A 23,203-nucleotide genomic window follows, 5' to 3' on the forward strand; every position below is an offset into this window, starting at 1 on the left:
GTGTTAGCGTTGTTTAACAGTGGTAATGTCGGTTTGATGAGGACGGAAAGTGTTGGAATGTTTCTTTATTTCGGCAAATTTCTCTTCAATTCCGAGGCTTATTTTTCGTATCAGAATTAAATACTGCTCTTCTAAGTCGATCGGTGCATTGCTTAAGGCGCAAATTGCATAACTCGTCCCGAAATTATGGAAAGTAGTGAGATGCTTCCTCACTCATCAGAACAAAGGGATTACGGTTCCTAAACAGGTTTCATGTGAAGGCCTACACCGTACTTGTCCATTTTAAAGATGTCTTGTTACAGTATCACTTCCATTTTGTTTTTTTTTTCGGTGTAATTATATGTCACAGAGATATTATACAACTCATGTTTCTCTTGCTATTTATCTATTTCAGAAATTAGTCCCTACCAAAGCTGTATATATGTAGTTTGTTGAATTGTAATATAATGTCATCAGCGGAAGATCCTAGAGGATAGGTCCAGGAAAGAGACCTGGTACCACCCAAAAATGCCCCTTATCCAAGCAGCATGCTAGTTTTATACACTAATTTCCACCAATTTCTCTCACTCAAAACCTAATAGGGACAACCACGTTACAACACGTGGGCGTTCAACGTTAACACAATGAACGGTTTCGTACATGTAAACAATCAGGTTATTAAGTGCACCAACTACACAACTTAACTCCAAATGATAATAAATAATATTTATATATATTGTATTCACAAATATATTATTAACTGCAATTAATTCAATACCACTTACAACTGTTACACACATCTCATCTTTTGTCCCCGTTTGTCTCCGTCACGGTGGGGTCTGGATCGTCCATGTTGTAGTACTCTTTCTGTTTCTTCATTAGATGCTTTTCTTTGGGCAATCTTTCCATGTTGGTTGTCTTCTATTTACCAACACGGCGAAGACGTTTTTTCTTCATTACATCCCTCATCATGCTCTGTTTTCTGTGGCAGCGACTGGTGGCACACGTTGTCCAATGATCTCTTTCACTTTCGCTTCATCCGTCACGTAAGATGTTATTGGAATGATGTACTTGTACTTGTTTGCGATTCCTCCTACGATCTGACTGCCTCTGTATTGTCATTCCAACATATTCTTGTAAAATGTCTTCCAGGTGTTTGGATCCGACCCTGGCATATTTTATCAGTGGAACGGGTGCCGTTTTAGGAATAACGTCGCGGTCAATTCTCCCTGTATGACAATTCGTCACACAAGTCCGCAGATTCGATATAGGTGACGGCCTTAGACTTTTCGTAACGTGAACTCTGAAGAAGAAGAATGTTTCGATAGATGGACTCAAAATCGTGAGGTCGATTGACGGGGTAAATTCCTGAACTATCCGATCCGATCGTCTATTTTATAGACCAATGAAGGCTTCTCCGGATATTTAAGAACCTTATTTCTGTGCCCTTTCTTTCCATCACATAAGATGTTCCGTTTTCCATACTCTTTTCTTAGTATGAAGACTTTTTTTGCTACCACATACACTAATTGTTCTTACGCCTTTTTCATTCTGATTCTGATAAAGCACTCTCGTCGTGTATTCCCTTGAGTAATCTTTCAACATAAATAGGGGTTTATCTTTTTCTCCTGATGTCGAGGTGGTAGGTGTATTTGGAACTCCATGTTAATTTGGAAGATACATCTAACTACTGATGAATCTGTTCGTGACTCATATAATTCATAATGCGATTTTAAAGAGTCTTGATTGACCTTTCGAAAAAAAAAGACTTTAACTTTTGTGTGACGAAATAGCCCACGAGTTGACCCGTTAAGAATTCTTTGACATCTTTATCGGCATACTTTCTGTCTTTGTGGCTCCCGATGAAGGATGGGTTTCTGCCATCCCGAGACGTGATATTTCTATTCCGGGTTTTCTTTTTAGAGTCACCGACCCGATATATTTTGACATTATTTCACCAATAACAAATACTTTCTCGTAGGCAGTCATGTCGATAGTATGGACGTCCCACTTGTAATCAACTTGTGCTTAGTAATGCTCATTTCATCTCTAAGCTCTTCATAGTCTACATGCTTCACAGTTTGTTTCTTATTTTTCTTGTCTTTCCCAGCACGCATCGACCTTCTTTTCTGACGGATCAAAGAAAACTTATGATGCCAGCTTAGGCAGCAACATGTTCGGGATCGTAATAAATAATTGCAAAATCGTTCTCGTACTAACCATATTTTTTATCTAGTTGACGGGTTTGCATATCAGGGTTTAGGTTGATAGTGGATTTCAAAACGTAATATGATGCCGGGGTTGTTGGTTCACGTTAGGTTACTTCCGTAAGCGCGGACTGTCCCGTTGCATGCCACAACAAGTCATGAAGCGATGACACTGATCGTACGTCAGAAACACTATCTATTGCATCTGACCCTGCTATAACTCTATCTTTAAATCTATGACGGCACCGACTTCAATCTATTCATAGGTTCTGAAAAATGACGGTGTCCTCTCGAGGAAATACCTAGGTCCTCTCCTTGTAAGCGTCCACTGCCGTAGGTGAAAGGTCTAGTGCCACGTAAGTGTGTGACGTGGCCTCGGAAAGCTTCCATTAAAAACTGACTCTTATAACTGTGACAGTCTTTCGGACAGTGCCAATATGTGGATGTTGAGATGTATAGTTCGAGCGGGTGTCTCCTTTTACAAAAGAGGTTGTGATTCAGATAGAGATACTGAGATCCCGATTCGAATGCATTTCACGAAAAGTCTATCCATGTCTAGCGATGGCGTCCACATTCATAAAATCGTCAAAAATCACCGTATCGCAATGACGGTTTTATGACAGCGATGCCACGTGCGTTTCGGAAGGAGGAGATCTGCTTGCTTAAACGTGAGAAATAGTATTTTTCTTTCCATCTCCCCGAATAAAGGTTGATAAATGCAATAACAGTACAGTACTTTCTCCGGGGCTTTGCAGACATGTCGTCTTTGTGATGTAATAGTCGGTTCGCACGCAAAAAGAGTTAGCAAACATTTCTGTCAATTGAAGGTCTTCCTTCTCTTGATCAACGACATATCATTCAGACGTAATATTACGAATCAAGCGAGCGACATGAAATGAAAGAAACACCTGTGTATCGCGATAGAATAATTTTAAACAACCGTACAATAATGTGATACACTACAGGTATGAATATACCCGTGAACACCCTTTAGGGAACATATCCATAAGTAGAGATCTTGAAGGGTAGAGGGTATTACCCTTGGAGACATTGAGGGGCAATGGACATATCCCTTTACTGAGGGTATAGCCTTAGAGGGCGCTGGCACGTGCACAGGCGTGAGGACTATTTTCACGTGAAAACCATTTGCTAGGTCTTTGCTACAATGCCCATACACGATCTGGCAGACTGATCAGAACTACCATGATACGATATATTGTTTCACGCTGAGCATTTTTTACCAATTGTGCAGTTAGACTTCATAATGCTTGGAATGCGCGGTGTCGCTGTTGTACAGGAAATATACATCACCATTATATCTAAAGAGATGCGAAACTTGGTTGATTCTTAGAAATGATATTCAAAATAGAAATACTGAAAACTCAAAACCATAATACGATCTCAAGAATGAATGAAATAGGGAAACTAACAATTAACGGAAAGGTTTGCTTTTTATCCTTGTAATTTTACAAAGAAAATGACAAAAGATGTTCCAAAAACCACATAAACCTGATCAGGACATCACTTGTGAGAATATTTTTTTTTAGTTCGGTCTTACATGTGTAAATAAAAGTATAAATGTTTCCACAATTTTATACGAACAAAATTAGATAAGATGAAAAATTAAGAAGAAATGAACAATGTTTATTTCAAACGTCCGCAGTGTGAGACAGTATCCTCTTTCACTGACCTGATCTTATATTCTATTATGATAATAATAAACACAATTCTCTTAACAACATCTCTGCTGTCAGACTGTGGAGATTCCTTGTCCTCGTCAACACTTCTCCACGTATGTCATATTTAGAGCAAATATTAAATTATACCAAACTACGATATAAAACAATGGACCTATGAATAAGAGTCACTATAACTTTTGGCTTTTTTCGATCAAACACTGGTGACTATGTATCATATTCCGTCCGCGCAACTCTCACCAGATATTTTGTAGTTAGGTTTTAATATTCCTGAAACAGGCAACAGTTCGTTGTTTATAATATTTCGTTTCCACAACTCTCACTATACAGTATATATTCCAGATAAATATAAATTCATCTTTAGAGCGTTGCGTTTCGGCGTGACGCATACATTGCAATCATATAGTGAATGATTCGGGAAGCTAGTTGTAAAACGTCATATATTTCAAGCAATGTGAAATCTTAACCCTAAAATCGCTTGTATACTGTCTAAATTCAGTGCTCAGGACGTGGAGCTGGTCACAGGAGTGAATGCGGACAAGTTTGCCTGTGTGACGTCACGATACTGAGCGAGAGCAGGATGGGATGGGTACATTGGGAAGGACCAAGGCGATGACGTCACAGCTACTGCAGTTGATACTGCCTTAGCGGAAAGGAGTCCTCCCCTCTGGTTAGCCTCACGATCACGACGTTCACGTGCACGTCTATTCTGGAACCATATCTTCACCTGTAAAAAAGACGGTGGTTGTAATGAGATAATATTTTCAAGAACATTTAAATGGCGAAGGGTTTGTTCAACGGAAACCAGTCCCTTGGTAAGGATGTATACATTCATTGCATACACACTACCATAAATGTCAAAGTAAACGCACAGAAAATGATTGGATTGTGCGAGCACGAATGAAATTTTATTTGACAGTACTCGTATGATAAAGTATAGTATATTTATAAAATTATTACACCTTTTTCATATCTTTTCTAACGGGCATAGTATGAGTGACTTTCTGATGTCTCAGAATTTTTTTATTGCAATTTAAGTCAAAACTGGCTGCTTTGATCTATAAATGGTTGATACTAGTTGTATGGTGATTGGTGAAGATTATAAGTATCACGGACAGACATAAAACAGACACAAAACAACGTTTTAGAATACATCTGACATAGAGGTATGAAATTTGAATAAGAATATATTACAGAAAAAAGTCTAAACCGTCGTCCTAATATGAACTTCCCATTGTCTTTTGTAAAATCCACTCAAAGGAAGAATTACAAGCCCTTGTTAATATTGTCTTTTTAGTATTGGACATGATGTGCTTATGATATTAATACATACAGCCCTAAAACTGATATATCGATTGTTTTTCGAAGTAACACAACAAATTGACTTTTACTCGAGCTATTGTTTACATGAGTCATGACGAATCACCATTTCAATCACTGAACCAAATTGATTTGCTTAATCGATATGATTGCTAATAAAGGACAAACGTCAAACAAGCCAAACCAATTAGTTATGTACCACTTAATCCTCCTCAGGTACATCTCTGTATCAAACGATGAAACGCAGACCGAAGAAGACCAATTGTACAGTATTTCATAGCCGTACCTACCTTCCTCTGCCATCAAAGGCACTCAGACCTATTAATTTCCCGATCAAGCCATCAACCATCCCCGACTTATAATTGTATTACAAATTTATGTCTGTCCGTGCCACTTATAACGTCACCAATCACCATATAACTTGTACAACAATGCTGACTACATGTGTCTGAGATCAGGTAGATCCCCTTGTTTCAATGCACTCGTTGAAAAGTCGATTGAAATGTATTTACGAATGGCTATGCTAACAATCTTCTGGGTTAGAACGTAAAAAGGTTATCAATTATCAACACTCAAAATGAGATCTATTTTTAATTCATTTAAAAAATAATATTACCATTCCCCTGTATTATTTGTGACTGATGTTTGAATTCGATTTTTTTAATTGCAAAAAAAGTACTATTGGCGATGTGTTTATACTTATTTATGATTTAAAAATGAATTTGATTGAGAAATCCAAACTTGGATGTATTAGCAAATCGTGGGGGTATATCATTCCTGTTTCGTAATGGTATAGCTCTCCCCTATAACAAAGTGTTAGTATATCTGTGGGTTAAAATATGATCTTGCATCATATCCAGGGATTTTTGTTATTTGTTCGGTGCTGTTCGTGTCGTTTCAACATTACAATATTCTGATGTCAGTTTCTAATTGTAGGCTGTTGACCTGACAATATATATATATACATATATATACACATTTTTGTTCAGAATTTCACCAAAGAGACAATTTGATTTATCAGAATTTGTTAATTAGACGAAGCTATTCATCGATGAGGAATAAAGTGTATCTTTATGATGGTATTCTATTTCAATAAAATGATGAACTTATTGTTGAAACTGTGTCATATTGGTACATATTGGTCATGTTACTCAATCCAGCATATGTTTTATGCTGTCAAATTTACTGATTTGAAGACACTGAAGTAAGAAGTAGAAATTTTCTTCACTTTTTCAGTCTTGACGGGAATGCTCATGGAATGTTATTAATGAAATATTCTAAATTCAAATGCCTCCAGACAAAAATGAATTTAGAAACAAACACATATATTAGTACATTCATATCATCAAAGAAAGTAACCACGTAACTTTTTATTTCCTGTGTATATCATTATTAAATGACGCGTGCTCAAATAATCCTGTAAGTTTATTTCATCTTTACGACCAAAACACATCTGTGCCATTTATTTTGGTTTTTATATTCTGTGACTTATAGGTTTTCAAGAGATAAGGTGAGGAGTTCGTCAATGTATTAACAAATTCCACTGATATTTGTACTAATTTGATTCCGCAGGTATTTTTTTTTTATATTGAATTCCAAAATAAATATTTTGAAATATATGACAGACTGAACAATCTCATCATCGACAAGACCACATATTGATAGGTAAATTCTTTTTTAGACTCTGTTTCAAAGTTTTTTTCCCACAGTTTTTGTCATCCGTTAATTGGGAACATGGTTAGCACTCTAATACAAGTATTCATATCAATTAAGTTAATGAAAACTAAAATTACAAACTGGTACATATCAATAAACAAGTTACAACATTTATGATGAAAACGACTTTAAAACAAATGGTCCATACAAGCATTTTTGTATTAAAGAATTTAATAATATTTAACCTTACTGAGATTACATAAAGATATGATTTTTACCATTAAAATTGAATGCCGTATTATTAAGTTAACTATCTATACACACTACTGCAGAATTGAGATGCAAATACATTGCCCGCTCAAATAGATTATGACTTAGTTCCTAGCGGCCTCGTTTCGCGCCGTATAAAGGCAGTTTCCGTTTTTATAATACTGAAACGTGTTGAAATACAAATAAAAGATGCAAATTTGGCAATAACTACCCGTTCCTTTCTACAAATTCCAATTTACTAAAACCCTGTATTTAAATAGCATTTTAAGACTTAATTAGATATTAAATAGGATCTCATAAAACACAGGCATTTGTGGCTATCTCGAAGGTGTGCATTGAAACTCCAACGTTACAAACACAACGATTAATTTTGAAACTAGCGGAAGTTAACATAATAAAACGATCATCTGTTCGAAACGATCTCACACCGAATGTGGGCAAATTATTGGCTGGGGAAAAGTCACTTCTCTAATTTGTAGGTAACAGGTAGTTTGGACGATTCGCTGGACAAAGCCCGGTCATTACTACGGGGTGGGACTGCCCGTTGGTGGTCGGTGGGTCACGAAAGTATCTGCCGTCTTAAGGTCGGCATGAACTCCCCTAATGTTTAACTCGTATTCAAATTGTACAATGACGAGGATGTAAAACTTATTTGAATATACAGAAATCAGAATCGAACATGGTTTTCGGAGCCAAAACACTGAATGAAAGTAATAGAGACAAAACGTTATAAGTAAGTAAACGTTATGGATAAACTATATATAAGAATCCCGGACAATATTATTCCTAAGTTTATTAAAACAATTGGGAATGATACCTCTACTCTTCTTTTATTTGAAGTAGTCTAATGAAGACTAAATCTGATGAACAGATTACTAAAAAGTTAATTGCTCATTATTCGCGTCAGTTCTTAAAAATGTAAAAATGGAATGAATTTAATATGCTTTATGTAATACCGAGATCTTATTGTCGATCATGAACCAAGCGGAACTATAGAAATCAAAAACCGTCGAAATACTTCTTTAATGAAATGAAAACACAAGTAAATTAAATGTCTTGCATAATTCATGATCCATTTTAATGCAAGATAGATATTAGAGGTAAATGTTATGTTATATCCATATTAAAAATTGTATGCCATCAGAAGATATAAACATTTTAAATACAGACAGATGTAAAAGAACTTTAATCTAAATGAAAACACTCTGAGGACAATGCACATCGCGTTTTAGATAGTAAATCATTGATTAACAAGTTAACACGCCAGGAATCAAGTCCACAATATTTCCATTCATTTATCTGTATGTTAATTGTTAATTTTTGCCATTGTTATTTCCTTATTGTGTTTCCCAAGATTTATATACATTTGTATACATCGTATAGCACTTTAGCTATAGTTGTATTGTAAATTAAAAAAAATGTAACTCAAAGGTGAATTATATTTTCGAATAGATTTCAAAACCATGTTTAATGTTGCATGTGTGATTAGTGTTGAAAGCTTTTGCTGTCTCTGCCAGATGTGTACAAATACGGATAATGTAACAATGGTTCTACCCGTATAATCCCTTAATAATACTACAATCATTCGTCCAGAAATAAATAAATAAATAATTTAATCCAATTGCATGCAATACAAATATAACAAATAACAGAACGACGACAATTCTGTTTTCATGATTAACTGGAACCCATGTAGTAACTGGAACCTTTTCCTTAACATGTCGGCAATTTAATCGACCGTGGTGTGCAACCACCGTAAAAGATTAATAAGTAAACTGATAACCATAAAGGAATGCGCCCATTAATTGGTGTCATGGCTTCGTAATTAGTGTACAACGAGAAGCCCTTCTTCAAATCTCGCTTTACCAGGTGTGGTAAACGGATGAGTCGGACAAGAAATTATTAAAGTACCAAGGATATGAGAAATCAGAGGTTTTAATTATAATATTGAAACTGAGATAATGATAGCTGTTATTTCTTTAGAAACAAAGGAAATAGCAATATTGTTACTTTAACAGGACATATATCATGGAGAAAGGACACTTTCATATTTCATCAACACCATAGGTCCATCCTGTTAATGATTGGGAAATTTGATCCAAAGTAGTCTCGTCGTTCATTTTCACAAACAGTTACACCTGAGCGTTTACAATAAATGTATGGACCAGCAAGCATGCCACAAAGGGATATTTGTATGTATTCTTATTTCATAGGCATGGTATGCGATGTGTTTAATCATCCGTCTTTACTCTTGTTGATGTTGTCCAATACTCATTAAGATATTGGGAAAATGGTTTATGGAAGGGATCAAAAAAAAAAAAAAAAAACCGATTTAGTCCAGAATAAATTCACGAGAAGATTTTTTATGAAACGTGCGACTTTAAAAAAGTGAAGTATCATTTACAGGTCATCATAAAAAGTCAAGAGATTATGTTTAATTCCATAATTAGAAGAGCGTTCTTTTAAATTAAATCCCGTTAAATGCGATTTATGTCTAATACGTATATTAGCTATACAGCTGGGAATTTTATTAATGTTGGTACAAGGTAAACTTGCAACCAAGAAGAAGTGATCTCTTTTTTTATTTCATCAAGCATTAGCGGGAATCAAAGAACTGCAGGCTCACATGTTCGAAATGCGTTTGTCAAATAAATGACGTGATTAGCTTGAACATGTCTATTTCTTGGTAGATGCAGTGTTGTTGGCAAAAATACATGTTAGGGTTAAATGCATGATTACAAAGCTCATTGTTCAGAAATGACATACAAATAATTTCTTCATCATTTTTCTGAAAAACAATTCACTCTTTTGTAAAAAAAAAAAAAAAAAAATACTTGGTTGTTGATTTTAATAAGAATATAAAGGAATTTTCCATTTAAAGTACAAATAGAGGCAAATCTAGATTGCACTTTTCAACTCGTAAAAACGACGACTTCAACAATGTCTTTCACTGCAACGAATTTCAATTTGAAATCAAGATGATTTAAGTAATTCAAATGTATTGAACAGTAAGAAAAGTATTACTAACTGACATTGATATAAATTCAAGGTTTGAAAAAGATTATCTTTTCTTGCCCGGAAGGTTAGAGGTTAGCGATTACAACTGAATTTTGTTTTTAAGTAGTCTGGGATCACACATATTTTATCACAGAATCAAAAGATGATACAAAAAAAAGGAAAATAAGTAAATGAAGATAGTTATGATACTAAATTTAACATTTCCGTGATGTTCTAGGCCACAACTTCACAAATTTGCCATGCATTTTCAATATAGATTTCTATATCTATCAATCTCGTGTTTGACATTTTGCTGTTGAGGAAACTACACTGCCTTGTGTTTCCTATTCTCAACAATGTATTACTGGGAATGCTAAATTAACACATATCAATTCTTATGTCTACTCTTTATAGGTTCTATTACACTTTAAGGAACATTAATTTTGTTATTAATTGTACACTTCCAGTTACGATTCTATGCTATACCGATATTCCCAGTCAATTTTAAATGTCCAGCTTGGGCCGTCTTTTTTTATTCATGGAAACCCTCTCAAACTTAGCGCTGATAACGTCACGCAATAGTTTTGAAAACGAGGCAGCTCATGAACACGTGACGGCAGTTAGAAATGACAGCGGCAATATTTCAGCATCGGATTTTGTTATGGGTGTGGTACATGTTATTTGATAACTCTAAGTCAACTCAGAATTTCGAAATAAATAACATTAACCACCAACCTATTCAGGCGGGAAGCCACTTTGGTTTACAGGCGACGGTGTTTTGTGCGCATGCGCATATATGATGCAAAAGTTTACATTACCAGACTGTTGTTGATCAATAGATAAGGACTCCCTTTTTATAATTATTAATTAACCTCTTTATGTGCACATTTCAGCGAAAATCAACTGTCATTGTTCATAATACACTATATACAATAATAAAAAAATCAAGAAAAAATATCTGATTTCGGTGATGTCTTTCAATAGAACCCTTTTATGCTGTACCAAACATTGACTGTGATGAATTATATTACCGATATCAGGATAACTTTTTGTCTTAAATATCATACATCAGTTGAAATTTTTGAGATCCTTTCACTGGCATTGATTAGATTCATGGTGTTATCCGTATTAATTTCTGTTTTTATCTCAGCAATTTACGTAGGAACCATGATCTATAAAGTATATGATAATTTGGCCTTTGAAAGTTAAAGTTTAAATTTAGTATGTGAAACATTGAGGGGGAACAGAAATGGATAGCATGTCCATGATTCGATTTATTTTGATTATATTTCTTGCAGAAATTAAAACCGATCAAATTAGAGAACTTTATCGTTGCTAACCATTCGTCATTGTTAATACCATTTTATCAATGCTAATTAGCCAAACATCACAGTAACCCGATAGCTTTCGAAATATCTGACATCAATTGCGGATTGGTTCCAAATCATAAGCTGTTGTGCCCGAAGCATCGTTTGAAAAATCATTCAACAGGACACTAGTAAAATGGTATTCCAATCTCGATATCAGAGCTGTGATAATGACGAACCCAAAAGAAACCAATTTCGTCGATAATATGATATCTGACTTATCATATCGCTACTTTATTAGTTGGAGGGTTTGTCTTGATGAGTGCTACCATCTCTATGATGAAATATAAAAACCAATAACGCCTTCTCGTAGCCGATGGGATAAACGATAGACAACTAGCCTGATTGAAAAGACAAATATAAGACACGTTTTGAAATTCCATATGACACACCCAAGATCATAAATTGTTATGATAGTTATATTGGAAAGACACGTAGATATTAATATTTTTTTTGCTTTGCATTTTGAAGAAAAACGGGGTACACTATTTCTCTTTCGCCAAAAGTAGTTTTGTATAAGTTTTCGTATAGGATGCACACATTACAGGTGATGCGTTCTTTTTTTTATTTAGTATAAAAAAAAGACAAGAATTCGGAATCTAAAGTGTTTCAAACAAAACCTGTGCCCTAATAAGTTAGTTTGCAAGAAAGAAACGTCAGGCTCAGTACAGCTTTAGCATAGCCAATGTAGACGCGGTATACGCAATATTTACAATTAATTTATTTATCATACTCTCATCCAACCATTGATTGTGAAGAATAAAGATTTGGGATTTCTTTTTTTCCCTGCGAAATGAGGGATGTTGTGTTAGATGCTCGTTAATATGGCTTTTGATTTTGAAGAAGTTGAGGGAAGGTGTCTGTATCAATCTTTCTGTTGACCATAGTTTGCCTACGTTTCATAGAATATGAGTTTGAATTGCAACTATATTGTCATATCTTCTTGTTTTTGAAGTCGAATTTTTCAGGACCATTTCCTCATACAGTAACACTTGCTTTCGTCGAACACGCGCGAATCGAATAAATCGGATGAGTCCGATGCTTTGCTCGGTCCTGATTTTTATCTCTTCTTTACCTTAGTAAATTTAACACGGATTAATTGAACACTGTTTAGTTGAATACTGCGTTTGTGTCGAATAGATTTTGTGGTCCATCCCTTCTAAATTCTACCAAAATTTAAAATGTCAAACATTCATGCATCAACACGTCTCGGGGAAAAAAATTCCTAGCTCTGGTCTGAATGACCGAGTGTGATCAGTCTATTGTAATTTTTGGTCGAATATAGATCCCTGCGTTTATACAGGTGTACAGGTGAAAGTTTTAATTCATAAAGAGATAGGCAACCAAACTTAAAACAAAATACACTGTATTCTGTTAGCCGTGAATCTAATGTTTTTTGTTTACTTATTTATGTGCATTGATGACAGAAAACAAAAGAGAAAAACAACTATTGCGCCGATACGGATTAATAGAAAATACTAGTTTGTCATTAACACAACAGTATATGATTAAATATATTTACTGGATATGTAAATATACAAACATATACATATATAAACTGCAACTTTTATCTTATTCCATTTTACGGTATACACTCTTTCAATTGTATATCGCTGTTCATGTAAAGTTATGTTTCAGTGACGTCGTCTTCCCTTTTTCGTAACCCAGCTCGGTGCTATCGATGTAATATCAAGCCAGGATTTCCATGAGTACGTATTTAATGAGTTTCATTTTAAGATATTGTTGATGGGACTTGTTACTGTTAAGGATATAAATGTGAGTGCAATATTTGTATTACTTTAGATATCGTAATTTGTACTTAATTTGAGTGATACAAGAAGGTTTCGAGCGATGCAAATGTCGAAAGGCTGAATTCCAAGATAAGGAATTCAACATGGCCTTCATAGTCTCCGAGAGCCAATCTTTATTTCAGTGTAGAATGAAAGGGTCTAACAGTTATTTAGGCCACATATTTGTCTAAAACAAATCTACAATACTTCAATCGCACCGAGAAAAAGTAAAAAGTAAAAATATTATTTAATTAGTGATGTCAATGTTCTTATTTTATTCAGTGTTTGATCCCCAATTACTGTACAGATAGATTTGTCCTCAATAGGCAACATATAATATATTTACAAATTTGTTAAAAATATTTGTTTTAAAGAAAATTGAAGGACAATCAACGATATATTGATTCAATGGAGGAAAACTGCGAATATATTTTTCCTCTATAATTCACATCTCATACAATTTTTGTAATCTTGAATTCTGTGTTAATTCAGCCAATATGATCAACCAAATATCATTTTGCATCTAGCAGTTATCGAAAAAATTATTGTATCACCACCACATACATTGAAGACATTTAAAACTAATTTGAACAACAAAAATATGAGTACTTTAATTAACTGTGTTTCAAATAACATCAAATCTTGACACGATAGCACAGTGTAGTATTCATGGAGAATCGTGCAGCAACAATCCTCAGAGGTAACAGAACCTTATACAAAACTTGTTTCATAGGTACCATTGATATATGTATATGATATACATTGATATATATATATATATATATTTATCACAGTGAAATATACTTGTAATGTTATCCCTTTAAACAATATGGCATCTAATAATGTCATACGTGATGATTTAATGAAGCACCTGTGCTGCCTTAGTAATTACACAGGTACATGTAAGTAAAATCACCCGAAGGTGTTTGACACATTGATTATCATCTAACACGAAGAACCGTGTGTAACGCCTACATTCTGTATATGGCACACGGCAAGCGATCCCGAGCGGGGTATTAATTAATTATCATTAATTCGGAATGACAACTACATTGACCACGCGACTAATACGATAACTAACACTCACCAACAGCTTCAAGAGAATAAAAGTGATCTGATATACAACCTAGCAATATGCAGTTACAAATCCTGTATAAAACGGTACCTGTATATAAAAATACCTGTCTATAGAGGTCATTGCTTTAAAAACCAATGTAATACAATACACGGCTTCAGAATCAAGGTCAGTTCTCTCTGCTGCCACGAGTGGCCTTCAAAGACTGATTTGAATGCATAGCGATTGATCACATAACTACCCGGTTATCAAACTCAAGTCTAAAGTTGATTAAGCGTAGTGCAACGTCAAGTCATTTACCCTCCTAATACCTTCATTTTCCAAATTTGGACATCACATTTTTTTTTGTTTATTAGAAAGCAATTTTGGGTACGCTGTGGAAAATTATTTCTAGTTGTATTTATAAACTACCTTTCGGTTTAATGTTAGGACTCAAAGTAAACCTTTAATATGGTGTGTTTAAGTATTGTATATATTTGCTGGTGACAAATATATTTTTGATTTGAGTAATGACTTGTGAAACTTGTTTACCGCCTGTTTCATATTGATAGTAAAATCTAACGAACAAATTTAACATGTGTCCAAAGAGATAACGAGGTACAATTTTATTGTAATCTACGTGAGCGTGTTTTCACGCGATGAGAACATAGAAAAACGACTTACTAGTAATTAAATTAGTGTTGACAATATGGATAAATTATTCCATTACACACCTTATTCATCACGACTAACAACGGCTCTTTTTAATTAACAAAATTTAATTTCATACGAATTTTCACATGCTGTTGAATTTGATTCGTAATAACGTTATTGCGAATTACGTTTATTACGAATTCGTTATAAGCGTGTTTTACTGTAACATGAAATACATAATGTTGTATTCAAGAATGCTTGCAAAAATTATGTGATAAACACAATTTTACATTCGTTTCCATTTCATATGAGATTCATAAAAAAGGCATTTTTCTCTTTACCTCGCCAGAGACCTAGGTTCGGGAAAACGAAAATTCAATTTTCAAATTTTCAAGTCTACGAATTGCCAAATAAATTTCATATGAATGGATACTAATGTTAGGTCCTCTTTATATTACCTGCCACAGCAGCACAGCAGTATGGCGTGCGCTACATTACAATCTATCTATACTAGTGAAGAGACTGCTGTGTCCTTTTAAGGTGAACATTAGTTGGAGTGAATGTGCGTCTTCCATACCTGTACCTATATTACTTACCTGTGTATTTGATGGAGTTTGCAAATAATGTATACATACGCGTATCTATGTGAGAGTTAACTACTATTATGTACATGCCCGTATCTCTATGAAAATGTACTACAGTTATTACATACCCGTATCTTTATAAAAATGTACTACAGTTATTACATACCCGTACCTCTATAAAAATGTACTACATTTATTACATACCCGTGTCTCTATAAAGATGTACTACAGTTATTACATACCCGTATCTCTATAAAAATGTACTACAGTTATTACATACCCGTTTCTCTATAAAAATGTACTACAGTTATTACATACCCGTATCTCTATAAAAATGTACTACAGTTATTACATACCCGTGTCTCTATAAAGATGTACTACAGTTATTACATACCCGTACCTCTATAAAAATGTACTACAGTTATTACATACCCGTGTCTCTATAAAAATGTACTACAGTTATTATATACCCGTGTCTCTATAAAATGTACTACAGTTATTACATACCCGTATCTCTTTAAAAATGTACTACAGTTATTACATACCCGTGTCTCTATAAAAATGTACTACAGTTATTACATACCCGTATCTCTATAAAAATGTACTACAGTTATTACATACCCGTATCTCTATAAAATGTACTACAGTTATTACATACCCGTATCTCTATAAAAATGTACTACAGTTATTACATACCCGTATCTCTATGAAAATGTACTACAGTTATTACATACTCGTGTCTCTGTGCGAGTGCGCCACTATTATATACGTACCCGTGTTTCTGTAAGAGTGAGTGCAGTAGAAAGTTCAGCAACATCCATGCTACTCAAGTAGTGTGTTTGGCGGAATTTCTGCTCGAGTGCTGCAACTTGGTGTTGTGTAAAAGGGACGCGTGGGTTTCTTCCAAGCTTTCGTTTCTTCGTTACTTCTTTTTTCTGTATCCCTGGTTAGAAATCAAATAAGGATTTTAACACCAATACCCTACGTACATCAACAACGAAGTGGGTTGTATCGCTTCTAAATTTGTGTCTGTGGTTATTAACAATATCTCAAAAAATCTACTGCCAATTAATGAAATATCAATTTAGTAGCAATTTGAGTCGATATCTGTCTTTCTTTTATTAATTTACATAACATTTTAAAGTAATTTATTTTCAAATATCTAGAAAACCTAGTACGTTTTTCATCTGAAAAGGCGCAAATAAGTCGCAAGACATGTCATCGAATAGCTTTAAGATTTTGCATAAAGGGAGCGCTTAAACTACCCAATAGCTATAAATGTCTCACTGGACAGCATCACTAAGTCACAGCATCGACCATAAAATAAACAAGTCCGGTATTTGTTTCACTGTTAACGATATCAAGGTTCTTCGTCATTTTAATCTTGTTTTGAAAGTCCTATGAAACAATTTTGACAATGCATCTGATTAAAGTGTCGACACGGCCAAGCGATAGACGCGACAAAACACAATGGAGGGCGGATCTTGAATTCACTACAGACCTATTATTTGACAGTTGCGGACCTATTATTTAGTTGCTGTGGTTCTGTTATTTGTCAGATACATGCTCGTTTTTTTATGATCGCTTAAGTATGACTTCAACGTAAATTGACACACTATTCATTCAGCTTTAACACGTTTGCATCTGTCTGTTGACTATTTCATAGTTGATCCAGTGAACCGAAACAGATCAATTGCAAATCACAAACAACTAATCTGATATGGTCTTAAAATTTAACGTGAAAGTTTTGACTTTGACCCATAAAGAATGTTTAAGAATGTTGAAGTCCTCTTTTTGATTACTTTTATGAGAATGTTTGTCCAATGAATAGTGTAACATAGATTTGTTTTTGCAATCATGAGCCTACCTAGAATTAATTCTAACGATACGATAATAAAACCAGATGGATCGTGCATAATCTAGAATTTAACTACATACCAACATGTCAACAGCACCTTAGTACAAGTTCAAATTCGACCAATCTTTATTAACATATGAAAAGTACAAGGTGAATAAAAAAAAAATTCTTGAAGATGACGCGTCTTCTTTTTCATCGCCGACATCCGCCATGTAAATCTTGATCAATCCAAATAAGTGATGCCAAGTTTTTAAATAACAAGGTTAGCTGAATGACCAGGCATAACAACGACAATATAAATTCATAAATTGTAAAATGTATCAAATAAAACTTTCAGTATTCAGGATTTGTACCAACTAATGTATTAAAATATATCCTACACCTGTTTTATCATTCAAGGTTTTGTTAGTGATGTTAAAGGTCAGAAGTTTGGAAATACTCATGACAATCTAGGAAAATCAAGATAGACAGAAAGAAAGGTTTGATTATGCTTTAAAAGGTGATGTATTCCATTACTCCTAAAATATTATTTGCTGAAGACCATCAAATTCATTTATAAATTCTGTACAATTCAGTTGTTAGTATAAACGTTTCATACAAGATTCCTGAACAAGTAATCAGATGTTTCGTTGGAGATATTATTATATTTAAAATAGACTTTAAATAACCCACAAACATTCTTTTTTTTTAATATATTTACTAATAGTTTCTTTTGTCGTACTTAAAGGTAGTAAAAATTATCATTATCTTTATGATGTTTAAGAGGCGCTTGCACTTATTTTCTGCACATAAAACAACCTTTTAACAAACTGGAAATAAAACTGAACACACATTGGAATGCACATTAACAGGGGAAAATGTGAAAACAGATTTTATGCGATACACTGTCAACGCTGTCATTCTTTATCAACTCAGGAACGTTGGGAATGAAAGTCGATTAACATAGAAATTAAAATATACATATAATGAAAAAAAAAACTATTTCATTCTGTTGTTCTTTCAATATAACAAAACATGTCTTAAGTCTAAAATATAATAATAATTCCATAAATTGTGCTGCATGTATGAAGATATGTAACTTCTGATAAATAATCTTTACTTATCTAGATAAAATATCACATAGCTAACTCTATATCCGTTATCATTGTTTTTATGTAATACATAAATGAATAACCCGTCTTAAAAATTGAAAAAAAAATTGACATATTCGAAGTAAGTACCCTTCAAAAGTATATGAAGGATACATTGTACATTACATTTGCTAAAAGCAAATGCAAACATTTAATGACTCCTTGTGATTGTAACACTAGCGAAGTCAGACGAACTGAACTCTTATAATTATTCATTGTGTTAGCAAATATATGGTTACCAAATCATAATATTTACGAATAAAACTGATGATAAGAAATTGATTTTAATACAGTTGATTCAGCGTTTTAGTGTGAAGTATTTCATGTTATGATTTGTTGTTAAGAATATTGAAACTAATTGACATATGTATTATATATATGTTCAAAAGAGTTTCGTTAAAACAATAATTCGCCACGGTCAGTTTCATGAACAAATATTTTACACATTAAATTCTATCTTCACACCTATAAAATAAACATCACATTGTTTTATCATTATAGCAAATGTAAGTTTGCTACGATGTTTCTTGAATTCTGATAGAAAGAATTTGCTTTGAAGAAGTAGCAAAATCACACTGTTAACATTCTTACAATGCTACAGGTACATTTTTGTGAATACCTTTTATTTTGTTTCGTCGTTGTACAAAATTAAATGTTTTATTCTAATTGATGTTTGCAGGAATACATCCGATTAGTAATTTTGTCTTGAGTACATGTATTTGGATAACATTCGATGTTAGGAAATATTAACAATTGTCAAGGTTTAATATACATATTAACTCTTACGGTTCTCAAAATGAGACAATTGATGATGATCTTTTCTTTAAAGACTCTGTTTTCTTCATGTTACTTGTAAGTGCCATATGTAAGATTAATCAAGGGTTATTATTACTTATGTGTTTAAACACAAAATTGTCAAAGTGTCTTATAATAATCACATTTACTGTTAAGCATTAGTCTACATGCATTGTAATTATAGGAAATAGTTTTCTTACTATTTTTAATGGATTTTATTTGATCAATCTTACATATATATATGACCTTGATATATTACACGGCAATACAAAGTATCAAAATACATGCATTAATGACGCATACTTATGGCTTTTATTCAAAAATAATTTCACAATGAATCTATAGCTGAATACCATTAAGGACATGATATAATGTCTTGTTCAATAAAATATAATTTCGGTATATAGTTAACATACTTCCATGATCTTTATAGACAAGTAATTTGATGTATTCATGTAAAACTATTTAACAAAATGCTTCTGTATTGAATATTAAATTCGACATAATTTCTGTAATAAAAAACCCATATCGAATAAGCGAAAAAATCCATTGATAACTTTTACTAAAAAAATTATTCAAGAATTCCATAAGAAACAACAAATATCTTAGTAAATGAACATTTACTATATACTTACTTGGTAGTTTTGGAGGTTTGTATCGTGTACATTGTAACCAAGGGTATTGTTTACTCGAGTCTGGCGATTGTGGATCTGTTACCTGAGATGCTTCGTCTATGTTTCTTTCACCAATGTCGTCTTCATCAGTTTCTGGATCTTCTCGTCTTTCATTCAGTATTCTATCGATAGAAAACTTCACATCAGGTTCGGTATTTTTATGATTTGTTGTGCCTCCTTCGGAATCATTTCTTTGTTCTGAAGGTCTCGAAAAGTTCATGGATGTCAAATCCGTAGGTCCTCGAAAATTTGATGAATTTTGTGAAGATAAGAATTGTCGAACTTGTGAAGGATGGCAGGCTACTGGAGCATAGAAAATCGGTCTTCGACCCTGCATGTTGCTATAAAAAGCATAATTTGCAGCAAATATGGACGCAAACATATCCATATTTGAAAAACAAATTTGTCTTTTGCTATTGTCATATACACATAGAAGAAATGAAGAAATCAAAAGAACGATACAGAGAATATCATATCAGTAGTATATGCAAATAACTTAACTAGCCTTCTAAACTTCACTGAAATGTGAAATCTCCAACTGCTGTAACCATTTTGTTGTTCTTATGTTAATTCTGTGTGTCAATGTTAAAAATACAGGTGTCGTCTATTAACAAGGCGATAACCAGGCTACTTGTTCCGTCCTCCTCACTGATAAAGAAACTAACGATCGACTAATGATAGGTGACTTAAATTTGACAATATGATGATTCAGTTCACATCAGCACGCATGCGTATTTAGTTCTCGTTTACCTGGTCACGCCCACCTTTGTTCACCAGGTAGGCCTCCTCAACGACGAAAGGATTAAGATAAATTGTGTAAAATTATCTTACGCCATATGTTCTCCCGTGCTTCCGTATTATCAAGAACAGATTTCATTAACAAAAGTATTAATTAGGATGGTTACTAATTTCTTTAAGAATTGTCAAGAAAATGTCTTTCAAATATGCTTTTTAAGAGTCATATAACTAGCGGTTTATGATAAAGGTTTCTCATGTTCAATGAGAATAGAATACCCATTCATTAGCTGTACCATATCCTATTTCACACAACAGGTTCAAATGGGTATTTCATTAGCCTCTTTAAATGATAGAATCGTCAGCAAGGCAACGAATTCATGATTCATTAGAAAGCGTCGATACCAGAATAATAAGAAAAAGTGTAAAATTCCAGGTAAGGATCAATGCTGACATGTATAAATAAGAAGTACAATTGTGCTCCATTAGAAAGCATTGCACATAAACACGCAGGTAATGATGAAAAATGAAAAGGAACAGAACATAATAAAAGAATCAGGAAATTAAAACATACAAGTAGCTGACTGCTCAGCTTCACTATGTAGGGATCAGTAAACAAATAAACAACAAGTAAATAAGACATTATCAATTCCTTAACTCATCATTAGGTCCTAAAACAGATCTACAGGTTATCGTGTTCATTTCGATGTGTGAAAAAATATATTATTGGCAGTTACCTTGTCCAAACATTGTTAGTACAATAATAATTACAAGGTTCGTTCGTTGTATGTTAGGAAAGCACGTTTTGGGATAAATTTATGATTTAAGATTTTGTCTGCAATTAGTATTTGAATAGCTTTATTGTTAAAATTAAATTAAATTTGATGTAGTAATGTTTAATTACAAGTATTCTTTGGTTTTTATTGAAGTTATTTTTACTAGTTTTGTGGTTTTATTTTCTTGCCGAAACGAATGTCATTGTAGAAAGAAACGACCAAATGAATCAATATACGTGAATAGTGACTGCAGCAGCTGAGCTAAACTCTCGGCCCTCCGCTAAAAACTCTGGATACATTGTACTGAGCTCATTAATCCGGCGTTTGTTGCAGGCTATCAGAGGGAGAAATATTATCATTGCTGGTGATGATATGTAATAATAACAAGTAATCTGGAAGGTTAAATGTTTTACGCTTGGGTAGAATTTGAATCACATAATCAATGATGGCCTAGATTTGTCGTTTAACATTCAAGGAAACTTGACAGATAGAAAGATTATGAAACTAGTATTAGTTATTGAAACATATATTTAAAAAAAGTGTGTTCTACAGCTGTCTAGGAAAACTATTGCACAAATAACATAATGAAAATGTAAAATTACATCATAAACTGTTTTGTTTTCTTTAATGGTGATTCTAGCATATAGCACCGATTTTCTGTTGATTAAACCGAACCTTGAATGATGTGGATAGCATACAAACTGTATAAAATAATAATTCATAGTGACAGGGATACGTTTCCCTCACCTATCACGCGTAACCATCGTGTATGATATATCTTCACCCAAAAAGGTTTATAGGCACATACTGTGTCTATTACTAAATCCCTTCTTTTATCGGTACATACTGTGTCTATTACTAAATTCCTTCTTTTATCAGCACATACTGTGTCTATTACTAAATCCCTTCTTTTATCGGTACATACTGTGTCTATTACTAAATCCCTTCTTTTATCGGTACATACTGTGTCTATTACTAAATCCCTTCTTTTATCAGCACATACTGTGTCTATTACTAAATCCCTTCTTTTATCGGTACATACTGTGTCTATTACTAAATTCCTTCTTTTATCGGTACATACTGTGTCTATTACTAAATTCCTTTTTTATCGGCACATACTGTGTCTATTACTAAATCCCTTCTTTTATCGGTACATACTGTGTCTATTACTAAATTCCTTTTTTTATCGGTACATACTGTGTCTATTACTAAATTCCTTCTTTTATCAGCACATACTGTGTCTATTACTAAATCCCTTCTTTTATCGGTACATACTGTGTCTATTACTAAATCCCTTCTTTTATCAGCACATACTGTGTCTATTACTAAATCCCTTCTTTTATCGGTACATACTGTGTCTATTACTAAATCCCTTCTTTTATCGGTACATACTGTGTCTATTACTAAATTCCTTCTTTTATCAGCACATACTGTGTCTGTTACTAAATTCCTTCATTAATTTTAAATACTGTAGCCATAATTAAATTCTTTCTTTTATCGGCACATACTGTGTCTATTACTAAAATCCCTTCTTTTATAGGTACATACTGTGTCTGTTACTAAATTACTTCATTGATCTTAAATACTGTGTACATAATTAAATTAATTCTTATATCGGTACATACTGTGTCTATTACTAAATTCCTTCTTATATCGGTAC

At 33.5% G+C, this 23,203-nt stretch overlaps 1 protein-coding gene across 1 annotated transcript; it reads right to left on the reverse strand.

Annotated features, from left to right (window-relative positions):
- Nucleotides 1–4,385: 4,385 nt before the first annotated feature.
- LOC132551081 (homeobox protein MSX-1-like) lies at nt 4,386–20,420 on the reverse strand. The gene is made up of 3 exons (XM_060215191.1): nt 19,994–20,420; nt 16,349–16,518; nt 4,386–4,610 (listed from the first exon to the last, which is right to left on the reverse strand). Exons 1-3 carry the CDS (start codon nt 20,418–20,420, stop codon nt 4,386–4,388), a joined length of 822 nt encoding a protein of 273 aa, XP_060071174.1.
- Between the last annotated feature and the right edge of the window lie 2,783 nt (nt 20,421–23,203).

Source organism: Ylistrum balloti, unplaced genomic scaffold (genome assembly GCF_031769215.1).
Source record: "Ylistrum balloti isolate Yb309-2 unplaced genomic scaffold, AGI_CSIRO_Ybal_v1 Utg369626, whole genome shotgun sequence".
NCBI lineage: Eukaryota > Metazoa > Mollusca > Bivalvia > Pectinida > Pectinidae > Ylistrum > Ylistrum balloti.